Here is a 26,835-nt window from a genome sequence, read left to right as displayed (position 1 = left end):
GCGGCTGCAGCTGGAGAAGGCGGCCTGGCGCTGGACCGAGACGGTGCCGCCCGAGGAGGTGGCGCAGGAGCACGTGGAGGCGGCCTACCGCATCGGCCTGGAGCCCTGCCGCCGCGGCGTCTGCAGGTGCGGGCCCGGCCTGGGGGGCTGCGCTGGGGCCGCCGCGCCGTGACTGCAGGGGGGGTGCGATGTGTGTCTTTAAAATGTTTAAATCCCTTTTAAAACTTACCTCGTTTGTAAAAACGGAACAAAAGTGAGAGGAGCGGCTCACGGCCAGGCGTCGGGATGTTTCTGCCGGGTCTGTAGAAATCGCTTTAAAACCCCCCCAAAAAACAGACCTTTTTTGGGGGACGCGCTGCCTCTGGGAATCAAATCGGGTCACTGTGTGTCAGAATCTCTTTTTAAACTTGCCTTAAGTTTCTCCTGCGATGAAAGCTGCCGCTGGGACCCGAGTCGGTTCAGGAGCCAGCCTCCATCTGGTCCGGCCAGATACGGGGGTGTTGTCTGTGGAAATCCCCTTAAAAACTTCCCCCGTTGAGGAGATGAAACAACCGCTCCTCCTGCGAGGAAGGGCGGCCCGTGGGAATCGAACCGGCTGCGGTCCATTCGCACCCAACGCAAAAGCAATTGCAGTGTGTAAAACAAATCGGAAACGTCTCGTGCGATGAAAGCCGCCTCTGGGAACCAAACCGGTTCAAGATCCGGCGTCGGGACACTTCTGCCAGACGCGTTAGCGGTGCTGCCGATACAAATCCCTTTTCAAACTCGCACCTGATTTGTAAGACAGGACGAATGTTTCTCCTGTGGCGAAAGCCGCCTCTGGGAATCGACCTGGTTCAAGATCCAGCCGCGGTTATTTCTGCCAAACGGATGGGGGTGCTGTCTGCAGAAATCTCTCTACAAATGTACCTCATTTGTGAAAAGTCTGCCTCTGGGGATCGAGCCCATTTGGGATCCAGCCTGTGTCTGTTTCGCTGTAGAAATCCCTTAAAAACTTACGTGGTTTGTAAAACAAAATGAAAGATTCCCTTGTTCCGAAAGGCTGCCTCTGGGAATCGAACCGGTTCGAGATCCAGCTGCAGTACGTTTCTGCCAGTCGCGCGAGGGATGCTGTCTATAGAAATCCTCTTTAAAACTGGCAGGGTTTGTAAGACGGAACAAAAGTTTCTCTTGTGATGAAAATTGCCTCTGGGAATCAAACCGGTTCAGGATCCAGCCTCCGTCTGTTTCTGCCAGACCTGTAAGGGACATTTGCTGTAGAAATTCCTTTAAAAAACTGACGCTGTTTGTAAAAACAAAATGAAAATTTCCCTAGAGATTAAAGCTACCTCTGGTTATTGAACTGGTTCAAGATCCAGCATCAGTACCCCTATAAGGGGTGGTATCAATAGAAATGCCCTTAAAAACGTACTTGGTTTGTAAACCGAATGAACGTTTCTCATGTAATGGAAGCTGCCTGTGGGGCTCGATCTGGTTCAAGATCCAGCCTCGGTCTCTTTGTGCCAGTCACATAAGGGGCATTAGCTGGAGAAATCCCTTTGAGAACTTACATGGCTCGTAAAGCGAAACGAAAGTTTCTCTTGTAAGGGAAGGGGGCTTCTGGGAATTGGACAGGTTCAAGATCCAGCTTCAGTGTATTTCTGCCAGATATGGAAGGGGCATTTGCTGTAGAGATCCCTTTAAAAACTTGCTTACTTTGTAAAACAAAGCGACTGTTCCTCGTGTGGTGAAAACCTGCCTCTGGGAATTGATCCTGTTCAAGATCCAGCTTAACTTACTCCCGTGTCAGATGGGTAGGGGTTACTCTCTGTAGACATCCCTTTAAAAGCGTAAGTTGTTTGTAAAACAAAACGAACCTTTCCCTTGTGACGAAAGCCTGCCTCTGGGAATCAAACCAATTCAAGATCCAGCCTCAGTGTATTTCTGTCAGACATGCAGGGGGTTTGAGCTGTAGAAATCCCTTTAAAAAACATAAGGTCATTTGTTAAACAAAACACTTTTAATTTTTTTTTAGTGATGAAAGCAGAGTTTATACTCCTCTCTAGTGACATACATGTGGTAGATGAAGTGTGCAGAGGTAAACGGCTCTAAATGCTGCCTCCAACCTACTCAACAGTAAACCAAATCTATGGGCTAGAGGGTAAAAAGTGTTTGTTCCCAACAAAAAGACTCTCAAGTTACGCTTGCGTGTTTTTGGTCCCGTGTTCTGTTTTCCTGTGTTTTGCTAATGAAAATAATACAGTTTGCTATTGCTTCCTGGTTTGGGGGTTTTGTTTTTGTTTTTGCATGATCTAAAACAGCGGTGTTTGTTTTCATGAGTGTGTTTGTTTTTTTATAGAAGAAACTGCAGAGGAAACCCAAACTGTTTGGTTGGGATTGGTGAACATGTTTGGCTGGGAGAAATTGATGAGAATAGCTTTCACAATATTGATGACCCAAATTCAGAACGCAGGAAAAAGGTAAAAGAGATTTTTTGTTTCCTGTATAAGCTATAACCCCCAATCCAGCAATTAACCTGCACACACAGGATCTGAAGTGTTCGGTTTTCTCTCTGGGGATAGATACAGTGTTGCATGATTCCCTGCTATGGAGTTTCAGCTCTCCACCACAAACAAGACCTGAAACTCTCCCTTCTCAAAGATTTGAGTTGCACTTTTCTCATTTCTCATCTGAGACCAACTGTCACTGGCTCAGCATATACTCTACAACACTCCTTTTAATTTCCTTGACACTGGCAGGTTGTCTGCATACCACTGGTGGTATGTGTACCACAGGTTGGGAACCGCTGAGTTAAAGTGTTGCTTTCCCAGTCTTGCTTGTCAGATCTGAAAGGAGGCAGCTGGGTTAGAAATCCATTCAGATAATGCGTAGAGAAGCCACATGACAGACGCATGGTATGCTGTGTTCATTGTTGTCATGCAGTTGGGGAGCAGAAAGTTTGCGAAGGTCCTCTATAAAGCCACAGCTGCTCAGTACCAAGAACAGAGTACAAGCATGTGACAGCTGGATTTTTTTCCCCCAGTGTGTTCCTTTTGGTGTTTTGGGACAATGTGCCTTGCAGTTTTGTGTGACAGGATTAATCTATGTAGTTTTGGGGATAGGTTAGTAGACGTGCAGTTGTATGGGATGGTTTGGATGGGGTTGATCCTGTGTTGAGCAGGAGGCTGGATTGGATGACCTCTTGACATCCCTTCCAGCCCTACTTTTCTATGATTCTGTGTAGGAATAATTATAACTGGTGCTTTCTTCTTTACACTAGAATGCATTCGTAGGATTAACAAACCTTGGAGCCACATGCTACGTGAACACTTTCTTGCAAATGTGGTTTCTTAACTTGGAGCTTCGGCAGGCACTTTACTTGTGCCCCAGCACCTGCAGCGAATATTTGACCGGTGAGGGCATCCCAGAAGACAAAGGTCAGTGAAAGGTCGCAACGTTCTCTGAACACTTTTTTGTTGCGAGAGAACATTGTTAACCTCTGCCTGTTCACATAACAGATAAAATTGCTTTCCTTGCTCAACTGATTAACCATTTAGAATATCCTTCTTGTGTGGGTAAAGAAATTATCTTAGCACTAAGTGGCTGGAGTTTGGCAGATGCTACCTCATATAAATATATCTTAATGAGAAAGCATTGGTTGCACGTAAGGGCTACAGTTAGCTACAATTGGAGCAACACAAAAAATGGCCAAGTTTTTGCATGTAGAAAAGACACCTGGCATTGGCCATTGTCAGTGCCAGAATAATAGACTAGAAAAGCCATTAGTCTCATGAGTATAATCTATGAGTCTATGTATACAGCAATCTATACAGTATACAGTGTTAATATACCTTAATAGCATAAAGCCTTTTGTTTTGTACGTTATGGATCAAGGTATGGTAATGGTTATCGTAAACCAGCTTTTTTTTTTTTTTTTTTTTTGGGGTGGTTGGGGGGTTTTTAAAAAACACTTTTTTTTTTTTTTTTTTTTTGGGGTGGTTGGGGGGTTTTTAAAAAACACTTTTTTTTTTTTTTTTTTTTACTGGCAACTGATATTTCTCTCACAAAGTGAATTCTTGGCTATTTCTTGTGTTGTCAGTTGTAATAAGCAACAAAATTGTATGTAAAACACCAGTAGTAATTTTTGCTGGATGTACAATAAGCTGCTAGCCTTATTTTGCTTCCGTTACTGAGTGCTGGCTTTTGGGGATACGACAGTGTATGAAAATGAAAATGTTTTCCTTAAGTAAGATACTTAGCTTGAATTAATTACTTTGGTATGACAGTTTATAATAGAAGCTGTAAACAGGGACTTTGTTTCTAATCATATAAATTTATATTAAAGTTTCATTTACTGATAAGCAAGCCTCGATCCTCTGGATTGTGGTGTATGTGCAAGAGATCTAGTCAGAGGCCTGATGAATCCACTTGTGGCTGACAAGCCCAGTTCAGGAGTGACACAGATTGTTACAAGTGTCGCAGGTCCATGTGTTGTCTGAGCTGGAGTTAGTTTACAGCACACTGCTCCCCTCTTTCTCGCTTTGCTTCCATCCTCTGGATCAAAGCCACTTCATGTTGAGCTGCACCCAGTGCCAGATGTTTTCCCCAGATTAGACGGGATTCTATGCACTCCTCCCAGCTTTCTACGTTGATGTGGAGCGACTTCATATAATTTATGCCCACATCTTGGTACCACCATAAAGGGTAACCTTGCTTTCTAGAGCCATCTCAAATCTCACTATACAAAATATTTTTGGGACTACAGTCTCCTCCCATTCTTCTGACATGGCTGAGCCATCCTGACCTCTTGATAGTGGTTTCTAACAGTGTCAGTGCTGCGTGCTCTAGCGTCTTTGTGTGTGGCACTTTGTCTTCCCGCATTATTTTCCGGGTCTTAAAGTGCCATTAAAGTTTCATTCACCCACAACCAACTAAAATTAAATGTCTCTGGCTTGGCGCTCATTTGTCTCTTGGTGCAAACCAGGTCAGTCCCTTCCTATTAATTTGAGCTTCTCTCTCCCAATAGATTATGAACCTCAGACAATTTGTGAGCATCTCCAGTACCTGTTTGCATTGTTACAGAACAGCAAAAGGCGATACATTGATCCCTCTGGGTTTGTTAAAGCACTAGGCTTGGATACAGGACAGCAACAGGTAGGTTTGAGTTTGATGATTGACTAGTTCTCTTTTCTAACAACTTTTTAAGTAAGGTGGAATAATATCCCATAACGTTCATAAAACTTACTTAATCATATCCTCCTCATACCCAAGAGCCCTGCTCCTGAGCTTAGGACCCCACTTGCAGCTGCAGGAAGTTAAAAAGTTAGAGTTGATATTGACAGTGAGGTCAGAATATGATGGTGGCTGCAGCACATGGTCCGTATTGTGTTCCCAAGGGTAAGAGAAGGTGGGGCACCACTGCACCGGAGACTTGGGAGCAGAGAGCAAGAGCAAGCTGCCAGTGCTGAATTGGAGAAGCTGTAGAACAAAACTGGAAAAACACTCCAGACAGCAGTCGTAAACAGCATGTTCAGTGAGTTTAAGAAGCGGCAGTAAGCAGGGAGGCAGGTGAGGTCATGGGTTGGAGAGACCGAAGCTTGTGTGCATGGTGAGGGAAGAGTTAGGAGAGTGAGGCTAATGGGAAGAATAAAGAAGGGTATAAAAGAGATTTAGTGGATGCCAGGAGATGGGATGGGGTCACTTGGGAGGAAACCAGCTGAGAATCTGTATGAGTGACAGGAGGCAAGAGGAATAAGGAAAGCAAGATGAAGAAGGGAGGCCTCCTACAAGCCTAAAGCTTAAGGTTTCAGTGAAAGGTGGCAAACAGGTAGCTGCTATTGCAGGACTCACTTAAGTTGGAGGAGGAGAATTGTTTAGCCAGGAAGATGGCAAAACAGAAGGGGGCAATGAATAAAAGCCTGTTGAGTATTCAACAAGCGTAAATCAGTGTAGCTCAGTAGCATCTGTGGAGCTATACTGTTTTACACCATCTGAAGGTCTGTGTCTACAGAAGATGAAACAACTGATGGCAGTCGTATCATTTTTGTCTTGTTTGCTGCTCTCTTTCTCTGTCACTTGGCTAGATCTATCATGTAAGCACAAATAATGTTATTTTCTGAGACGCTGGAACACAGTGTTGGAATGGGTCTCAGAAGAAGGGACGGTATGAAACATGAGTGATTATTATGACAAACCGTTCCCTAGCAAAGGATGATTAATCCTCTCTAAACTAATGTGTGCTGTTTATACAAGATAAGTAACACTCTTTAAAAGTCTGTCAGTCACAATGCTATAATCATATTGGGTATAGAAATGTTTGTTTCAGTATTCTTGGTGGGGGGGAGAAGGGGGGTGGGCCTGATTCACGATGTGGAGTTAGGAAGTGAAAATAGTCAGATTTATGTGGTTAATGAGCTACCACCCTTTTAACAAAATCCTGGAAATTGCAGTGTAGCTACTACTACTATACCCATCAAACTCATGCTGCTGTTCTCATGCTGTGTCGTGCACTCCTTCGAGTCCAATTTATCTTTTCCTTTGTCTTGTTGCCTTGCATTTTTCTATTCCGTGTGCACTTTAGCGTCTGTATAATTCTGTATGTGGGTTTTGGTTATCAACATAACATTTCAAGTAAATTGGAGAACTAGGCTGTGATTGTAACTCAGAAGTGACTCCATTGTTACCAAATGCTGGTGTGTGTTCTAGGATGCCCAGGAGTTTTCCAAGCTCTTTATGTCACTGCTGGAAGATACTTTGTCTAAACAGAAAAATCCAGATGTTCGAAATATCGTCCAGAAGCAGTTTTGCGGAGAGTATGCATATGTCACCGTGTAAGTAAGCTGCGTATTTCTCCAGCAGTGCTTTCTTGCTCAGCTTGTTTTCCTGTTCCTCTGGCCACTTAGAAGAAACTTCCTACAAACATTAAATATTTTTGGAGAGGAGAGAGCAAGCGGGAAGGAACCTTTCTAAATCTATAACAGAAAGGCAAGTGCATTATTTGCTGAGTTCTTTAAACAAGAGTTTTCAGTGATTCTGAAGTCTTGAGTTTATGGAAAAATAGGACTCCATATGCACGTCCTGTATAATTTATAGAATTTTGCAGCTTGTCTATTTCTTTCTTTAATTCCTCATGTTCAAAAGGAAAGGTGGTTACAAGCCGCATCTGCCTGGCAGACCTGTTTCCTCTCTCACACCGTGGTGCTCTATGTTGGTTGCCTCCAAAACTGGAAGTAATGTGTCTGTGTCCTCTTGGGGCTTCAGGTAGACCCATCATCACTGCTGAGTGACAGAGCCAGTTACCTCTTCTCTGTGCTAATTAGCTGGCTGCTAATGGATGGGTCTGTGCTCTTTCTGGGTTAGGAGGCAGCCCAGCTGGAGGAACATGAAAAAAGAATTCTTATGGGTAATACCTTTTATTTGGTCAACTGTATGGTTGAGAAGGACCCAAAGCTTGGCTGTCTCTCTGTGCCCTTCCTCTGGTCTCACTTAATATAACTTAAATTCCCAAGCCCTGAAAATGATCTGTAGCTGCCTGGCTGCCCACATTGATCCCTTGTGAGAATTGTTCATTTGTATTTGGAATGTAAGAGTGTAAATATGAGGTGCAAAAAGACATCTCTGCCCTTGCTCTGGAGGCCGCCATGTTGCTGCATAGGTTCTTTAGTCCGCAGATCAAATCTTGACATGGCCAAGAGCAGCAGGCCACAGAAATTTGGAGCTGCACACACCTCAGAGTCAGTGATCTGTGCCCAGAACCTCAGCTCCAATGATGACTTTTGAATTAATTGATTTTTTTTTTCTGTTCTAGCTGTAACCAGTGTGGCAGGGAGTCCAAACTTGTATCCAAGTTTTATGAACTGGAATTAAATATCCAAGGGCACAAGCAATTGACAGACTGCATCACAGAATTTCTTAAGGTAAAAAGTTATTCTTTTTGTTGATGCTATAAAACAAAGCACTAGTTTGCTTGCCTGTCAAGGTGTTCTGAAATCAGGGAGAATTCGTAATGAAATCAGTGGGAAAAGGCTGTGGGAGTGGCCACTAAATAACTGCAAAATATCAGTATTAAAAGAGATGCTTCCATCAGGATATAATTATTATTGAGAGTGATATACTGAACATTAGGAGAATCCTTCTCAGCTTACTATGTATCTGGTAAAGCTTTGTGTGAAGCTTTCCTTTGCTGTTTCCCTTGTTAGTGCACTTCTTTCTCATAGCAGCAGCAGGATATATGTATTTTAACTATAGTATTGTTAGACACCCAGGCATAGCTGCAGCAGCACCTAAAAATACTTTAGATGCACTTTTTATAAAGTGACTGGGTCTCATGTTGTAGGTATTCAAGGTTCAAGTTGTGTTATTAAAATATTTTAGAGCAAAGTTACTAACTAGTTCAGCTCGTTTTGTGCAGTAAGTCACAGATTGTGACTCGGGGTGACATGCTCAGGAGACAAGTCAGTTGTGAAACAAGTTGCCATGAAAGGTAAATTCCGATTAAAAGAGAACACATTCCTGTATGCGTCTAATAGATGCATTGGGGTACACCCACACTGCAAGATTACATTATCTCCACTTAGCAACAATAAGCTTGGGGTTGGAGGTTTGTTTGCCTCAAAAAATTAGAAGGCAGGGCTTCATGCTTAGCAGTTTACGGTGTATTCCCAACTCCACACATGGATGCCAATTCCTGTGAATCCCCACTGAAGCTAGTTTGGTCCAGCAGGCGGAAATTGCATTCATTCACATGGGCACAGTTTCAAGTAAATGGAAACTGTAGCTTTTCTGTTAACTAACTATGTAACCTCATTAAAACAGAACTTTCTACAACCTCCTTGATGCAGACTAAGTTACCCATCTCAGTTCAGTAGAGGGAAAACCTGACCTTTGGATTATAAACTGCCCGATTATTGCAGCAAAGGCTTACTGTAGTTTGACAGACTTGTGGTTTCTTAAACTGTCAGTAGTCTCTTAACAGCTCTGAAATTTTGAAGTGTGGTTAGCCCAGTGTTGTCTATATTTTATGCATTGTCTTCTATTATCCCTGCCATATCTTGGGATACTGGTTATATGGATATAAAGAGAGCTGTCTTCTTTTGGTGTCTGTATATGGCTTTGAATCTCAAGCTCCAGAGTAGAGTGGAAGAATCAACCTTTTTCTTTTTTTGCCTCCTGGTCAGGAAGAAAAACTAGAAGGGGACAATCGCTATTTCTGTGAAACTTGTCAGAGTAAGCAAAATGCCACAAGGAAGATCAGGCTGCTTAGTCTTCCATGCACTCTCAACTTGCAGCTGATGCGTTTTGTGTTTGACAGGTAAATGACCTGGGTTGTAAAAGTGAGGGGGTGGGGGGTGGAGAGGGAGGCCTGTCGGGTTGCCCGGATATTTAAAATTACCTGTTCTACATTTGCTTCCACTTCGGGTGCTATTCAAGTCTGAATTAAGTGCTTTGAGTTTGAGCTTTTGTGCCCTTTGGACTGATAAATGAACATCAAGAAATCCATATTATTAACATATAATAGAGATGTACAGATTTTTTGGAAAACATCTTTCTGCATGTTTAGTCTCTCTGTTGTTGCATTGAGCATGTATTGTTGAATGTTTTGTGGTTTGATTTTTTTGAACAGGCAAACTGGCCATAAGAAAAAGCTGAATACTTACATTGGGTTCTCTGAACTGCTTGACATGGAGCCTTTTATGGAACAGCGAAGTGAGTTGTGTGAAAAGTACTAACTTGTACCCACGCGTCTATATGTGGCAATTTAAAAATCAGGGAGTTGGGACCTGGAATCAAGGAGGCTACCTCCAGCTTTAAATCACTCCACAAGCAGCTCAGATGGGCTGCACACAAAGCCATTTAAAACCTGGGGGTTGGGAGGTAAGGGACCCTACTGACAGCTTGTCCTCTCCCCTGCCTGGGAGGGGGGCAGGCTTCTCAAGTAACGGGCTCCCATAAGGGCAGGTTTGGCCCAAGGTTCAGCCCTCTAGTGCCCCGTGGCTGGAGAGCTCACCTTTGTAGTTCTCCACCCAAGGGCTAGAATATATGTACACTTCAGCTCCCAAGCTACTTTTCTACCAGGAAAAATTTCAGATAAATTTTTACCAGTAGAAGTGATTGCTTGTTTTCAGCTTAAAACATTTCTAGCTCTTTTTATCAATATCTTCACTTAAAATGGAAGCTTAAGCAGTGTTTGGTCCCATGTTGAACTGCCAGCAGTGGTTAGCAACTTCTATAAAAATGTCTTAATTTCTGACTATTAGGTGAAACTCTTTGGTTACTAGATTTGCAAGATAAAGTATAGAGTCCTGCTTGGCCTCTGCTTCTCTCTTGTTCGAGGTCAAAACCTAGAGAAGAGAAAAATCACTTATGCTCTTTTGTGTTAGGAAGGACTTTTTTAATTCTTAAAAATTTTCAGATGAATGATTTGTATGGTCCCTGGAAAATAAAAGAACTGCTTGTTCTCTTTCAGATGGCGTCTATGTCTATGAACTCAGTGCAGTCCTTATCCACAGAGGAGTGAGTGCATACTCTGGTCATTACATTGCTCATGTGAAGGACCCACAGACTGGTGAATGGTACAAGTTTAATGATGAAGACATAGAAAAGATGGAGGGGAAGAAATTGCAATTGGGGATTGAGGAAGATCTAGGTAAAACCTTTAAGTTGTGAGTGCCCTTTTAAAATAACTCTTTTTTTCACCAAAAACGTGGAAGCTAAATCAGTTGCCCTGATGCATGTATGAACAATTGGTAATAACAGAGCTGCATTTTATGGGTAACTAACAAAACTGCAGTTTCCTTACTTGCAGCAGTTTTAATCCCCGAGCCCCATCTGAATGTTTGTCTTGTACAGTCTTTCTTGACTGCAGCTCTCTTCTCAGTTATAACATGGCAAATAGCAAGCTTTTGCCTAGAAATGAGTTGGTTTAAAAAGATTAACTTCCACGTCGGGGTAAAACTTGAACAAACTATTTGCCTAAACTAGTGCACCAAATGGGGTTTTATTAATGGAAAGCACGTTTTTTTTATATGGTTTCTAGAGAGCTAAAAGTAAGCTTTTATTTGTGCTATTTTGATTTTCTTCTACATCCTGCTCAGCCTTTCCCCCTTACTCCAAGAGAAAACACCCCGTTTTCATATTACCTTGGCAATGTTGGATCTTGATTTCGTGATGTTTGCTGTAAAGCTTAGGCTGAGACTTCAGCTGCAGCTGGCTTAGCCCACAATGCATTTATTGGATGTATGACTATCAATAGTCTCAGCATTTGAATATGCAAATACAAACATGCCTGAGTAACACTAATGAGTCAACGCTCAACACGTCATAGGTGTAGAGATCCAAATAAATGCTCTAACAGAGTACTAAGAAAAGTATTTAAGAATCCCCATTTCAATCCTTTAATACAAAGTAGGAAAGTAAAACTTAGATATTTCTCAACTAAGAGGCAAGTAGGAAAAAAAATTCCCAAAACATTTCCAAGCATTGACTAACCTAAAGTCACATTCTGATGCCCTGAACTTAAAAAAAACAAAAAAAACCTTCAATTTTTTAACCTTCTCCCACATTTGGTTTTATAAAGGTTTCCTGAGAGATTTGCCAAGCACATTTAAACCTTGCTCCTGTTTCTCACCACTTTCTCTCCATACATCTGTCTGCTGCCTCTTCATTTGCAGCTTTGCTGCTGCCACTGGTAAACATCCTCTTGCAGAACCTGATGACGAGCTTGTATGCAAAGCCCTGCCAGAGCAGTGATGGTGTCCTGCTAGTGGCTGAGTGATGCACCTGACCCTCAACAGTGATGAACCTGATTAGACAGGAAGCAATATAAGATGCAGAAGTAAACCCACTGAAACACAGATACTTCGTTCTCTGACCTTTCCTGTTCACCCCCTGAACAAGCCAGGAGATCACTTGCAGAAAGAAGAGACAACAATTTGAAACTATAAAACAAGATAGGTCTTGGTGTTGCAAAGGCTTAAGCATGGGCTTAAAATTAAGCGTGCATTGTTTACTGAAGGCAAAGGAAGTATTCGCATTCTTAACATAAAGCACGGTTTAAGTCTCTGAGCTTGGGGCCTCAAGCAGTTACAATTAAAAATATTATTCATCAAGATTTAAAATTATTTACCAGCTTCTGCCAAAATCTCTGGTCAGGGTTCTTTTTCTCCTCCAAGGGCAGAGCCTATTGCACACTCAGCAGTGGAAAAAGTTTGGCATATAAGCAGATTGCGGTGAAAAGGCTCTGCTTTTATCTGCTGCAGGGAGGCAGTGTGCTTGAACTCTGACCAAGCAGGCAGGACAGATTTTATAAGTGCTTGTAGAAACTGGGAAGGAAGGTGGTGCTGAGATCTGTCTAGGTCATGGGATGGCAAGATTATGGAGTGACGGGCTGCTTTCACACAGCTTAGCTACACGTGCAGGCTACTTCTAACACAGCCCAGACCACTGCAACTGCCACAGTTATCACTCTCTCCTGCAGTGCCACCACTATGACTTCTCCCTGCCATCTGGCCTCTGAAACATAGCAGAAGCGCCGCAGCTCTGCCTGCCATTGGGTTGCTTGCTAACCTCTGGTCTAAGCACCTGAATTCACAAGAAGATGGGCATTGTGATAGCGTCTGAGTTCCTCAAGAATTCTACATGCATAAATGATAGAAATGAAATTTCCATGTACTCCACTGAATTTGAGCTGAAGCTGTTTTTCCTTTTTTCTTTTTTTTTTCTTTTTTCTTGTTACTTAAATTAGCCTGTAATGCTGGAAATTTAGATGCACTCAAAATGTTCCATTGTCTCATAGGCTGCAGGTGAATGTAGAATGACAAGCTCAAAAACATGAGTTGGTGGCTATGGTCACGTTTTTCCACCCCCCATCTCAAGTACATTCCAAGCTAGCACTTGGAATCAGCCATCTGAAATAACGCATTTCCTACCCTGCAGTTTGATGCCTACAGGTTTTGTCACACAGTGGGAAGGAACACATTTCCCTTATGGATAGAGTGTCATTTAAACATTTTCTTTACCCCAAGCATTGAAACATTTACTTGGTATAAGGGAATCTGCATGGATGAGAGTGCACATGCAGTACCCATGCGCAGCTGCCCGTCTTCCGTTGGAGAAGAGGTTTAGCATACTTGGAGGTAGTGAATACATGCTGGGGGGGATGAATTTAGATAAGATACCTTGTCTCTGGATTCACCCTGTTAAGGGAAAATAAATACAGTAGAATGCATACTTATTACATTTTGCCTTCTGTGCCACAGCAGAGCCTTCTAAATCTCAGACTCGTAAACCCAAGTGCGGGAAGGGGACTCATTGCTCTCGAAATGCTTACATGTTGGTGTACAGGCTGCAAACCCGTGAAAAATCGCCGACAGTTGAAGTACCAGGTGAGTGGAATCATTCTTCTGGCCTTTCGGACCGTTTTCGTACAGCTAAATCTTTTTAGTTTGCTCTGTCCAGTTCCGGAGGAAATCAGCAGTTCACCTTAAATGCTTTTTGTAACAACCTGTGTCCACTAAACCAAAAACTTGCCTTAAATGACCTGTTACCACTTTATAGGCCCCTGACTGTAGCTTGCAGACGCTGGGGACTATTTCAGTCATTCCTGACACAAGGTGGAGCGAGATGTTAAAAGGTAGAATCACTGTTACTTGACCTGCTAAACATATATGTTGGTTTTTCGATGTATTCTTCTACTAGGAAAGCATTTCCTAGTAAAATAAAAGAAAGAAAGAAGAGCTAAATAAAATATGTTTTATATTTTAGTTCTTTTGTAACTTTGTCTTCTATCTCTTCCGTCTTCCTATCTTCTGGAAACGCAGCTGTCCTTTTACCAGAGGTTTGCCCCATGAGTTGACTTTTGCTTGTTTTCTTTAAGAAAATCATTTAGAAAACCAGAAAGAATCCCGTTTCAGCATCTACCTGGAATAAGAGTCTGTTGCTGAGGCGGTAGTTTCTCTTTCGGTCGCTGAAATTTCATAGCTGTAAGCACTCCCTGGCCCTGTTGCATTGAAATTGCCACTTGTGCTCATGCAGCAGAAAGAGCGAAGGAATTTTTTTCGTCTTTGAAGTAATCTCAACTTTTTGTGAGTTGGCGTACGTGATCACAAAATGTTCAACTCATCACACAGAATAGGGATTGAATAATCGGTGTCCCCTGCCAGATTTACATTTTAATAGTTAAACTGGTTTAAAAAATGACGCCCAAAGCTTGAATAGCAGTCATTACAAGATGTCAGTATCATGTGTATCGTGCTGAAGGTGGGTAGCCCTGGCGTTTCTCAGTCACTTATTTGCCTTGCATGCCTTTTACAACGGCATGCTGCTTCTCACAAATACATGTTCCTCCCTACTGAGTATAAAGGGAATAAAAATAAGGGTGCAGGCGATTCAGAGACTTTTTGCTAGCATATTCGTGATTTGTCTTATAGCTAGGGGGAGGTGGAAATTCATTTGACCTTTGGATTGAATAATACTTAACATTTGTATAGTGCTCTGTTCAAAGGGTTATATATGCTAATTAATATTTCTACAGCGGTAAGTATAGAGGCAATATCCCTCTTTTACAGAAGAGGAAAACTAAGATATTGTTCTTCCTTCTGACTCTATAAGCTATCTCAGGTCCAGAGTCTTGCAGACTATTTCAGTTAGAAGAAGAAATTAATGGTCAAGTTGTGTCTTTGTGTTTTCCTTCCTCAAAGCGCCAAGTGTCTTCCAACCAGCCCCCCGGTGCAGAAGTTTCTCTCAGCTTCTCCTAAGGCTGAACCAATGCTGACTGACACCGTGTCACTTTTCCTCAGTCCCTTTCTGAGCTCAATCCCTGCATGCAGAGTACTCTTAAAACAGTACGCAGTGAAGCAGCTTTTCTGCATAGATGGTTCAGATTCCTGTGGAGCCTTGCATCTGCCTCTGTGTTGAGCAGAAACATGTTTGAATGTGTCTTTTGCAGCTATCTTAAGCCAAAGGGTGGTGAGCACTCTTAAAAGTTTTAATGTTTAACCCACCTTATAAGAGTATCCAAGTGAAGCGACTTGAATTTGAACAGAATGCTACTGATAGATCTGGGACTACAACTTGGAACTCGGCTAACTGTTAGCTTTTAAAATAAAAGGGTCAGGCTGATTTTGAGAACTAAGCACTCTTTCAAAACCTGTAATATTCTTATAGGCAAAATTCAAATTCAGAACATTGTATTAGACTTTAGTGATGCATCTCTCATGACGGTATGCCTACATGAAGGAATTAAACCGGTATACTTTTGAAATGTTTTTAACCTTTCCTAAGGAGCAAAAAATTTCAAGTAGGGAAGCACTTTGTGCTTCCTTTTCTATCACTGTGAGGAAATAGGCTGCTGCCTTTCCTTTCCTCGTCTCTTCCTGCCATTTAAATGGTTCATGAATTGGTTTTGTGTAAACCTGTTACTGCCAGTCCTCACTTATTTTTCATTACTCTGCCTGATCTCTTAATTCTTGAGAGTTTTCTGCTCTCACCGTTTTAAAAAGCAGAGAATTTGGATCATTAAGATACTGTACATTCAAGTATCCGTGGTACTGTGTGCTGTGGTAGGTGGCACTAAAAGATTCAGATGTGCTTCTGGGGCTGAAGGCTCTTATTCCTGCATGTTGGTAAGAAGAACAGCTATTCCAGAGGAGCCAAGAGGAGTATCTAGTAGAGCCGAGTGATACTGCAGAGAGTAGGAGGCAAGAAAATGGAACCACGGGTCTTGGAAAGTAGCAGGGGCATTCCCGAAACAGTTTTAAAGGAGCTTTATGGGCTCGTGGTCTGCCAGCCTTCATTGCTAGGGCTGTAGTAGAACTGTTGCTGCCCGAGTTTAATTATTAATATGTAATAGCATGCTTTTTTGTTACGCAGCAAAGGTTTTTATTGCCTGCTTTCTAAAACCCTGCAAGTGTCACTCCCCCAGAGTAAATTTTTCTCTTGGACAGTATTAAAACATTTGCGTCCCATGGCTTCTTTACATTTAATCGCCTGTGTTGGCAAAAGCACTGAAATGTAAATATTAAAGCAGAATATTGGGGCACGTTGGGTTTCTGAAAGGCTGTGGATTCCAGTGTCTATGTGGGAAACTTGCTTAGGGGTGATGTCAGCTTAAAAGCTGCTTGCGGGGATAATTGGTATAATTGACATTCATGTTGGCTGTCTTTTTCCATGAGACAGTGAATTGGGGGTAGTTAGTATTTCTGCTGTTTTTCTTTCTCGCTAGCTTTTCTGCAGGAGCTGGTAGAACGGGATAACTGCAAGTTTGAGGAGTGGTGTAACGAAATGGCAGAGATGCGAAAGCAGAGCGTGGCCAGAGGCAAAATCAAACATGAAGAGGTGAAGGAGCTCTACAAAAGGTTACCTGCTGAAGCTGGTCTGTAAGATATTCTGGTAGCATTTTGTAGTAGATGTGTTTAAGATTAGCAGTCTTTTGTAACTAAACCACTGCTTTAATACTTGTTCCCCTTTACATATAGCTGCATTCAGTAGTTGTCATAAATTTGATCCCTTTTTTTCCTCTTAACCTTTCATATTCTGGTATTTGTAATAGCAAAGTATCATGAAGAACTATAGATTTTGAAGGAAACAAGATGCGGATGGTCCATTTCGCAAGCATTTAAATTGTATTTGAGGTTTCCCCAAAAGTCCGTAAAGCTATCTTCTTTTTTTTTTTCTGGCTGGGCTGTAGAAACAAACAGCACTAGAACCATATTATGCATCGTAAGTTGTGGTCTCATGGTCTGAATGTTTCACTGCAAGCTGTTAGGTATAATTGCATGCCTCCTGATGAGGGAAGGGCACGTCATCTAAGAGGGCAGTGGAACATCTATGCTCAGTACTGCTTTTGCCCCATAATGTTTTCTTCATGGTGACTTTACATTTCCCAACCTCCTCTCTCTTTCTTTTTCCTGTTCTTCATTTTAATGGCCACTGCAGCTATTTTTCTCTTTACTGATATATTCTCCCCTCCCTTTCAGTGATGTCTGCTAGCCTCTTTCATATACTGTTTCCATTTTCTGTTGTCCTATCCACGACTTGATTCACTATTGATTAGCCACATTGAAACCAGAATAACTCAGCCAGTTGTGAGTCTCTACTTCTCTTCTCCGCGTCAGTGCTAAATGAACCTGCAAGGGCGCAGGTTCACTCAGCCTTCTGCCAGAAAGTCATTCGTGTCTGACAGGCACTTGGGAACGCCCGTGTAGGCGATCTTTTATCTGTAAGACTTCTGTTAGTCATTCCACTCATATAAGCCCTCTGTATCTCAGCTGTACTATCCTGTGAGCAAGTGCTCACTGGCTGCGTCTTAATCTTGTACCCATTTTTTTCACCCTACTTTTTTAACATAGTTAAGCACTAGGATTTTGAAGCATCATTTTCTTCCCTTGGTTGCCTTACGTGTAAGGGTACGGGTCTTGCTGTGGCTATTTTACATACAGAATATTTCTCCCATGTACATGCCACTTCTAAAAACAATTGGAAAAAATCACTTAAAGTTATAAATCTCTTAAGAAGCAAAAATAGGCTCTTGTGATAGTTCAGTTTAGTTTGCAATATACTTTGGCCAAACTCTTCAGATTTGAGCACCCAAGTCCAAGTAAAGTGTCTAGTAGAAAAGGCTGGACTTCTCGTCCAGAGGTGCTGAACACCTACTACTCCAGGTCGCTGGGAGCTCAGATTCTCTAAATAGCTGCCCATTTCCATTTGGACACTTAGTTGTAAGCTCTAGGATTTGGAAACTTTGGTATTTGTGCTTCAAACTAATGGAAAGATAGGCGTTTTATATTCCCTATGTTGATTATATTCTCCAGATGTATTGTTGAACAGTTGTAGTGAAATCTAGGTTGTCAACATGGACAGCAGTGTGCTGTGATTCAGCTTTGGGAAATGGGAACAAAAAGTGATGCTCTTTCACTTTTGTAAGCACAATAGGAATAATGTGCTTCTGACAATAATGACATGAATAAATCTCGTTATGGCAGGTTCTAAATTTTTTTTTTTAACCGTGTGATAATTCATTGTGAAAGGTTGGCAACAAGTTTGAATATAATTAAAACCTCCGGAGGCTATGGCCACATTCAATGTAAATGCAGTCAATGAAAAGCAAATCTTATAGCCTTGCACAGGGAAACAATTATGAGAATAATATCACTGCCTAATATGTAGAAGCTACTGACTGGGGGAAGAACAGACCCATTTAAGGCCTAAGCTTATGAAAAGCCAGTGCTGATTATAGTACAGATTTTTCTCAAGCTTTGCTGTTATCCCTCTGTATGAAACTTTATAGATTTTTTTTCTAATTTCATGAGTTGTATTGATCAGATTAATATCAGCAGCATCTTTTTCACCCAAATTTCAGAATTGTCCTTGACACATCAGCCCAGTGCATTTTAATTTCCTGGCCATCCTGTTAATTTTCCAGTGATCTTTTTATAAATACCAATCGTTATCTTTCCAGCAGGGGCTAGACTTGATGCACAGAAGGAAATTTGCTTTGTTCCCACAATCAGTTCATGTTCTTAGTTTGTAATTAAACCTACCTTGGAACCTGAAGATGATTACTGCTAATTGAAAAGGGAGAGAAACATCTGAGATCAGCTTGCTTCTCACAGCTGCATTTTATTACAGAAAAAGCCAATGGAAATATAAGATGCCTTATTTACAAACATGGCTGTGCTCTTTTGGGTTACACATTTGCATCAAGATATTTGTCTTAAATATTTATATAAAGCCATTCATTTCTTGTAAAGTGTAGCCGTTAATCCGTCTCAGACCTACCCACCAACCTTCAAAATCAAATCTCTGCATTTGGGGTTTAGCAAGCAAAACAAAACCATCTCATTACTGTGAGATTTTTAAGTCAGTGGCATTTCCCAGCATACATTTTTGATACAGAGCCTGTGTCTTGGTTGTTTGTGAGTAGCTTGTGAGTTAAACTCAGTTTTTTTGAGCTGAGAGCAGGAGACTATTGTTATGTTCTAAAATAAAATAAGCTACTGTATCCAAAAGGTTTTGCTGCTTGAAAACACATTCTGCCTTTATTGGACAAGTTACCTATTTAAAAAATAAGTTGACCTGTAGTTAATTAATTTTTTCCCCTTATCTCATTTCACATACCTGCTATTTAGAGCGAGTGATATAAATCTGCCAGAACTGAACACAAACTAATTAGACATTTGCAAAATTTTCATAGTTCGAACCTAGTCAAGTAACTGGTGGGGGAGTCCTCTGTTTATAACAATTTAATTTTTTAAGATAAAAACACTTTTTAAAAAACAGTTTATTAGAAAGCATGTGCAGTATCATGGGTTTGTTTCTGTTCACTTTTTTCCAGGATCCCCATATGAGTTTATCTCTCTTGATTGGCTACAGAAATGGCTGGATGAATCTACCCCTCCCAAACCCATAGATAACGCTGCATGCCTATGTTCACATGGAAAACTGCACCCAGATAAAATATCCATTATGAAGAGAATATCTGAGTATGTTGCTGACTTCTTCTACAGGAGATATGGAGGGGGCCCCAGGCTGACTGGTAAGCTGAGACCATGGTCTCTAAAGAGAGGATGCTTTGAGGTCACCTTTTTTTTTTTCCTTTTTCTTTTTCATTTACATTTTATTATGTTATAATAAACATATAGCTTAACTCTGGGCCATCCTTTGTCATTAAAATGAAGCTTTCTCTCTCATCATAATAGATGTGCTGCCTGTGTATTTCTGGAGAATTGTTTTTGAGGTCACTACTTAATTACATTAACATTCAAACAAATATATTTAGTCTGATTGGAGAACGTTTAATGGCAGATCTGTTTCAAACCTAGATTTTGCTCTGTGCCTTGAAGCAGTTTTATGCCGAGTAGCTTTAAACAGGACGGTGGGATCGGAAAGAGTTCAAGCTATTTTTTTTTCTCTTAATGAAACATCCTTTTCTAAAATAGGAAAAAATGTCAGTGTCTTATGTAGAGAGAGAGAGAGATTGTGTGGCTGTCATGGATGTAGAGTTTTACTCGAGCCCTCAGGCTTTATGCAGTCTCCCTGAATATCCCAGGCATAACTTCCTTGTAAGGGAAGTCCCATGGCTGCTTCAGCTTCCAGACTAGGCCTTCAGGTTACGCCACCACAGTTTTTCTTCATAGCCCGTGCAGCCAGCACAAATTAACTCAACTTCTGTATGGGACTTGCCCTTATAGGGCAGTAAGCAACCTGCAGAAACTGCAGCCACACCAGCAGCCTTTCTAAAATAATCCATTGTCTTAATCAGTTGGAATATAGCAGGCAGAGTCTTTTAGCCTGGAATGGGTAAGATAAGCTTGAGACAGAGTTAATATTATCTGCAAGAATAACCAGTCCAACGTACCATATGCTCTTGGTTATCCATCTTATCTCTCTCTTCCTCTGTCTGCTGGGTGTAGGAAACTCCGTCTCTTCGTACCGTTGTTCCAAGCTTGTTGCTTCCTGGCAGTTAGAAGTTAATATTCAATCCCTGGGGCTTCCATTTATATCAAAAAGACATTGAACAACAGATAACACCTTCCTAGTCACTTTACACTTGGCCACATGCCACTTCCACAGCCCAGAGTGGAAACCACGCTCGGCACCCCTGGGTCACAGTACACAGAAGGGTAGGGAAACAGGCATGCAGAATGCCAATAAAATTTCCACCTTCTCCACCCTGTGGCAGGTGTGTTCTTGTGAATGGTGCAGCTGCGCTCGTATGTCTGAACTGCTCCATCTTTTAAACCCTGTTTCTGCATGTACTGGTGTTTTTCAGACCTGTTACTCTACTTGTGAGCTGCTATTCTTGCAGATCATGAGGAAATGCAGACTTGTGAAACCGAAGTGATGGGATGTTTTGTTGCTACGTGAACGAATCCTGCCTCCATGTTGAGCCTCCTACAATTATTTATTGGGGTCTAAATTTGGCCTAGTTCAGCTGTTGCCATGGATCTTATTTCTGTCTAAAATCATAGGTATTGGAAAATGTCACTTGGATGCTATGTGGATGTCCCTTGATGGACAGAACGTTTCAAATAATGATGTCTGGACTATTGGCTTTGTTTCGAAATGAGCGGTAGCAATGCTCGTAACACAAAGTGTTCTTTGTTTCTCCAGTGAAAGCCCTGTGCAAGGACTGTGTGGTTGAGAGATGTCGAATACTGCGACTGAAAAATCAGTTAAATGAAGACTACAAAACTGTTACAAATTTGCTGAAAATTACAGTAAAGGGGTATGTGAGGTCTGGGGCCTTCAGCCATCATCAAGGCCAATCATTTTAAATAGGATTTTAATAATTCTCATTTTGATCCCGATACAATGAAAATAATTCATGGTTTGTATTGTGAATGCTTCTTATTTCTGTGCAGCAATGATGGATTTTGGGTGGGAAAGGCATCCTTGCGCAGCTGGCGTCAGTTGGCTTTGGAACAGCTGAATGAGCAAGATGATGATACAGAACACAGTAATGGCAAAATGAATGGAGACACCCAAAACAAAGGTAATTTTAACATTGTAAAATCCAAGCAAAATAGCCAGTAGTGAAATTATAGTTGAGAGTTTTCAAAAACATTAGGTAAGTTTCGATATCTAAAGAGGAGCAGTAACCAAAAGCGTTCCTACAAAACAATAAAAAATTATAGACGTCTGGGCAGAGTTTCCAACCTTTATCCTAACAAATAACAAAAAAAAAAAAAGTTTGCTACAAAAAATTACGATGGGTAAGAAGTGAAATTTGTTTTGCAAGGCTCCAGTAAAGAACTGAGCGTTTCCTGTGAAAAGCAGAAGAGTATTGCTAAAACCGGGTGCCCAAAAAACATGACGTCAGCCTGCCCTTCAAAAAATAAAAACTTGGGGTTCTCAAATTATTTATTTGTCTTCTGGGTTTTAGCCTACGAGGGAGGAGAACAGAAGAACTTGTTAAAAATGAAAGCTGAGATTTCTCAACCTAATCGGATGGTTTCAGGACCTGAGGTCTTAGGATCAGCATCAAATTATCACATGACAAATTTCAAAAGCAGGCAACACTAATAGAATTTGGTTGATCGTGTGTTTATTTTGGTGATAAATTTTAAAGGATATTTTTCTGCGTTGATTGGGTCCCAATTTAAATATCCCTCGGGAAATCGTTTTGTTATTTTCTGGTCTTAAATTGAAGTTGTTTTCACAGCAGCATAAAATAATGCTCAAGGGGTTAAAGGTTGAATTATTTACTAGGACATGTGCTCATTATTTAGGTTTTTACAGTTCGTTGCTCAGTATACTGCTGTATTTGCAACACTGCAGTGAAAGACGTCAGCTCTTCATTTTATAAACCGAAGGCTCATAACTAGCCTCTATAAATGTATGTGGGCCCTTGTCTGGGTATCCAGGCCCTTGGGAAATTCAGCTAGCATCATGTTCCAGTGACTCAGTTCATCCTGGTCCTTAGAAGGCTTTTAAGGCATAAAATGATCCCTGAGGAACTGCTCAAGGATGAATAGCAGGAGCCAACCTTTCCTGCCTACACATTGACACTGATGGTAAACATTCATCAGCCCAAACTCCTTTTTTCATTTACACCTGTGTAAATCCACTTGAAACATAAGATAAAAATTAGCCCTGCAATTTATAACTTAATTAATAATGGTGGATACATCCAATCCACCTTATTCTCTTCTGCTGACATCGTGAAAATAAATAGTAACCACTCTACCTTTCTCTCAGTAAAAACATGTTTTTACTTATTTCTGGCATCAATCTTAAGGTTACAAGTATTTTCCAAACAAAAAAAACATATTTCTATCCCTTGCTCACAACAGCTCTTCCAGTCCGAGTAGGTTTTGGCCTCATTCACATGAAGCTGCCTTAGTGGTGCAAGAGGACTGGTTTAGATCATACTTCTCAAGGTAGAGAGCCCACTAACATTTTGTCCACAAGGCTTTATTTCCTCAGCTGTTACCACTGGTGATTGTTTTTTTCCGTTCACACTCATCTGAGAGAGATGAGCAGCAAAAAATGCATTCTGTATTTGGGGTCTTGTAAAGGTGATCTAGTACTCCGTGATCTTCAAAGCATTTGAATGTATAATATATTGTAGGACACAGTCCTGTGCTGCCCCTTGAGAACTGGCCTAATAAATGTAATAGCATAGTGCTTTTGAAGTTTCCTTTCATGTTAGAATTTTGCAGCAATTTGCAGATGGGAGAATAATAGCACAGTTTTGTAAGAACCATACTCTTCTACAGAGAACTTCTGTGCAGTGTACTTTTTTCTTTTGGTCAGATGAATCCAATGAAGACAAAAGAGAGGAGGAAGAGGAGTTAAATTTTAATGAAGACATTGTTTGTCCGCATGGTAAGTGCATCTGTGGGAGGTAGGAGTAATTATATGCAAAGTATTCTAATTGGTCTCTAAATAGTAGGTAATTTTCTGTGTTTCTTCAGTCAAGCTCAAGACCAGCTGGATTAATTGTGGATGAATTCTACTTAAATCTGTTTTACCTTGCCTTTTTCCTTAAGGAGATAATACCATTTGAACTTTTTTTCTAAGAATGCCATGAGTTTGACTCAGATCACACAAGTTTGGGAAACAAAGATATATTTGGATGGAAACCTCCAGAGAAAACGTAGGTACTACAGAGAATTGTCACCAGTTAAGTTGGTGTTACTCTTCCTTCTGAATTTGCTACTGAACTGATAGTTCTGTATAATGTGAAGAGAGTCTCTTCTGCAGCACATGCTGTCTTTTGAGTGGAAGAAAAGCCCAAAGGCATTCCTAACGATTGTGACCTATTAAAACAAAAAACCCTGAAATCTGTGAAACTGCTTTCATATTTTTGGAAAAAAAGTAACTGTAGTTATCAGTGATAATATCCATTCCTTTTCCCTCTTGTAAATAAAATAGCAGCCCTCTCAACTGAGACTCTACATGGGTACAGACGATTGCAAAAACACATAAGAAGCATTTTCCTATCCAATAAGTATTTAGGCCTCCTCAGTATATAGGTTGTTACCAAACTACAGGGTGTTTGGCATCCCTTTCATCATGCTGGTGACATAGTATTGGTCGTTTTGTTGCATTAAGTGATGGTTAGCTGGCTGCAGCTTATGCTGAAATTTCTCGTCTTATTTTCAGTACGTAGATTATTGGCAATATTGTGATAGATTGTAACTGCTGCTTTATTGGAGGCATGATCTGTCAGTTTGGGACACTGCAATGCATGTCATCTAGGGCTACGTTATTTTCAGTTAATAACAAACTGAATGTGGATTAACAATGCACTCTTCACCATTAAAGCTAATAAAAGATGTATGCCTTGAATAGCTAGAGCCACGTCCTCAAGTAGAATGTTTAAAACCTTTCGTCATTATTACATATTTTTTCCCGTGGGATTTTTGTATGGCAGCTGGCAATGCCATAAGACTGGTATCACTAAATGAATCTTTCTGTTGTACTTGGCAGTTTTATATTTCTGATGTAGGCAGACAAAAACACCATGAAAATGAGCATTTGAAAATACTATCCCAGGAAATTACTAATTTCTATATAAATTGATCTTTGACTTGGTCATACAAAGGTAATTGACGTTAAAAATCCGGGCCCTCAAATTCAGATTTCTTCATTCTGAGTTAACCTGAAATTACTTTTATAAAATACCATCTTCCTCTTATGCATTGAAAATATTCACCTGAAGTGTATCAGCAAATCTACATTCCCTGTAATAGAGCCTTGATTTTGCAGTAAAGCAAACTACAGCCTTAATGGTGCTATCTGCAAGGACCAGTGCTTGATGTGTGAGGTCTGGCTTGCATCCAAAAAATATGCTGGCTTTCCCTTATGAAGTTGCCTTTCCCATCTTCTTACATGCATATGTTAAAAACCTTTTTCATCTTCCATTTGGAGAATTGCTGTAAGTGCTCCCTCTCCAGTAGTTTCCTGACCCCATTGGATAATTTTCTCTGATTACCAAGTTAGGACACCTTTGATGTTCGTGCCCAGAATCCATCTCTTCCCAGAGATGATGGGAGGGGAAACAGTGGTTAGAGCTTTCACCTTCCAGATGGTAGAGTATTTGTACTCTGCACATCTGATCTGATTTTCCACCTCACTCCCTCTATAGCTTTATTATAGGCTATCGTCTCTTTTCATTAATCAAACCTCGTCAGCATACTTTATTTGTATGATCTTATTTTCATGTCCCTCTTGGTTTCTGGAAAGCCTCCCAGTCCTGCCTTCCCCCATATGGTGAACCTAGGCCAGTCATTGGTCAAATTCAGCAAGTTTTTCATTAAATGCTATTTCAAAATAATCCAATCTGATCTTCATTTATTTGCAACAAAGCCAGGAACAGTGTGTTGCTATTTTTGGTTTGGGGAATTGGCAGAAGTTCAAGATTTGCCAGAATGAGAGATGACAGGTCAGTGGAATTGCAGACTTCTCCTAATACTGAAGACATCCAAGCAGGAAGTTTTCCTTCTGAGTTGTTTCTGTATCCAGTGGCTAATCTGAGCCCCCTTCAGGTTATAGAAATGGAGAGAATTAAATTCAAAGTGCCTAGTCCTCTGATAAACCCTGGTCCACGTTTTGTAAGTTTTCAGTACCCTGTTTCCTTGTCATCGTTGGTAACATACACTTTGATATATTTTGAGCATCGCTTTTTTTCCTCCCATGTAGCTCCTTGGGCCTTCCAGCTTGACAGCACTGAGTTGTTTTCTGTTTTCAGATTACCATTGTTCTCATTGTGTTTGTGCAGCACCATTTTCACCTTTCCCCTTCTACTTGCATGGATGGCTTTTGGCTTCAGAGCAGCAGTTACACAGGTGGAACTCAGTGCTGGGTGTAGCGCACAGCAAGAAACCATGCACAACTTAATGGCTCATTCAGTCTCTCAGCAGTGCAGTCACTTTTCATCCATGAAATATTTTCCTGCCATACAGTGAATCTTAGGATACATACATCCAGGGCCTGTGCCACATGAGTGACCTTTTTGACATTGCTGCTATCAAAATAAACTTTCATAAATACTTTCTGTTAAGCCATTATTTTCCTGTTTCTCAGATTTCAGTTGTCAGCTTCCGGAACATTGCTTGCATGTATAAATGATACTGTGTGAGTAATTGGAGTTGTCTGAGCAGTATTTGGTACGTCTCTCATGGTTTTGGCCCACTAAATGAATTCCACTTAGCTGTATACAATTATACTGTCTCCCATAAAGGGGATGAACTACAAATGGCATTCAGTGTGCTGTGCACAGTTTGTATACTGCACTTTTTCAAGACGGGCATTGTTAACAAAGGAATTTTCTCTGGATCCTGCCCACTTGAATATCCTGAAGAACTTCTTATACACTAAACAGTTCCTATACCCATGTGGTGTTTAAATGCAGTGATGCTATCAGAAAAGCAGTATAGAGGATGAGTGGGGAGAACATCTTGGCCAGAACATTGGATTTTGGATGCCTGAGATATGTAAATAAATCATGGTGACTTTTATTTTTCAGGTGTTTCTGTTGGGAATAAACAAAGATTTGGGTGATCTGTGCCTTTGACGATCCACTTCTTTAATGTGCAATATTAGCCTTTGTGTATATGTATTGCATGCTCTCTCTTAGTGTTCTTGCCCTTCACAGCCTTCCCTGCTCATCTGTGCGTTTCTGCTGCTCCTCCTCTTGTGGTATTTGTATCTGCAATTTAAGTGCATGATCTTATAAAGATCAAGATCATTTGACCTTTTAAAATATAAACAGGAAATTTAAGAATGCCTTCGTCTAGCTGTTAAAATAGCTGGTTGTAATTGTTAAGATGTGCTATGGCTGTAAGCAGGCACTAAAACCCTACGCTTCAGAAGGAGACTTATTCGTTGGGGGGGGGGGGGGGAAAAAGGGGG

General features: G+C 41.0%; 1 protein-coding gene across 1 annotated transcript in view; it reads left to right on the top strand.

The window, feature by feature from the left end:
* Position 1: 1 nt before the first annotated feature.
* Positions 2 to 26,835, top strand: part of USP48 (ubiquitin specific peptidase 48) — a gene marked incomplete at its 5' end in the record, with an annotated part of 41,167 nt that continues 14,333 nt past the window's right edge. The window contains 15 exons of the mRNA XM_019511576.1: positions 2 to 126; positions 2,339 to 2,459; positions 3,260 to 3,416; positions 5,006 to 5,133; positions 6,685 to 6,809; positions 7,787 to 7,895; positions 9,156 to 9,289; positions 9,602 to 9,684; positions 10,445 to 10,624; positions 13,236 to 13,361; positions 16,199 to 16,348; positions 19,310 to 19,510; positions 21,088 to 21,202; positions 21,339 to 21,469; positions 23,233 to 23,304. Of these exons, the coding sequence (XP_019367121.1) occupies positions 2 to 126; positions 2,339 to 2,459; positions 3,260 to 3,416; positions 5,006 to 5,133; positions 6,685 to 6,809; positions 7,787 to 7,895; positions 9,156 to 9,289; positions 9,602 to 9,684; positions 10,445 to 10,624; positions 13,236 to 13,361; positions 16,199 to 16,348; positions 19,310 to 19,510; positions 21,088 to 21,202; positions 21,339 to 21,469; positions 23,233 to 23,304 (1,957 nt within the window). The remainder of the gene's footprint in view (positions 127 to 2,338; positions 2,460 to 3,259; positions 3,417 to 5,005; positions 5,134 to 6,684; positions 6,810 to 7,786; positions 7,896 to 9,155; positions 9,290 to 9,601; positions 9,685 to 10,444; positions 10,625 to 13,235; positions 13,362 to 16,198; positions 16,349 to 19,309; positions 19,511 to 21,087; positions 21,203 to 21,338; positions 21,470 to 23,232; positions 23,305 to 26,835) is intronic.

The sequence above is a fragment of the Gavialis gangeticus genome, unplaced genomic scaffold, assembly GCF_001723915.1.
Source record: "Gavialis gangeticus isolate Ggan-Ray unplaced genomic scaffold, GavGan_comp1, whole genome shotgun sequence".
Lineage (NCBI taxonomy): Eukaryota > Metazoa > Chordata > Crocodylia > Gavialidae > Gavialis > Gavialis gangeticus.
The sequence above is the reverse complement of the archived record's forward strand: the minus strand, read 5'-3'. Positions and strand labels throughout refer to the sequence as shown.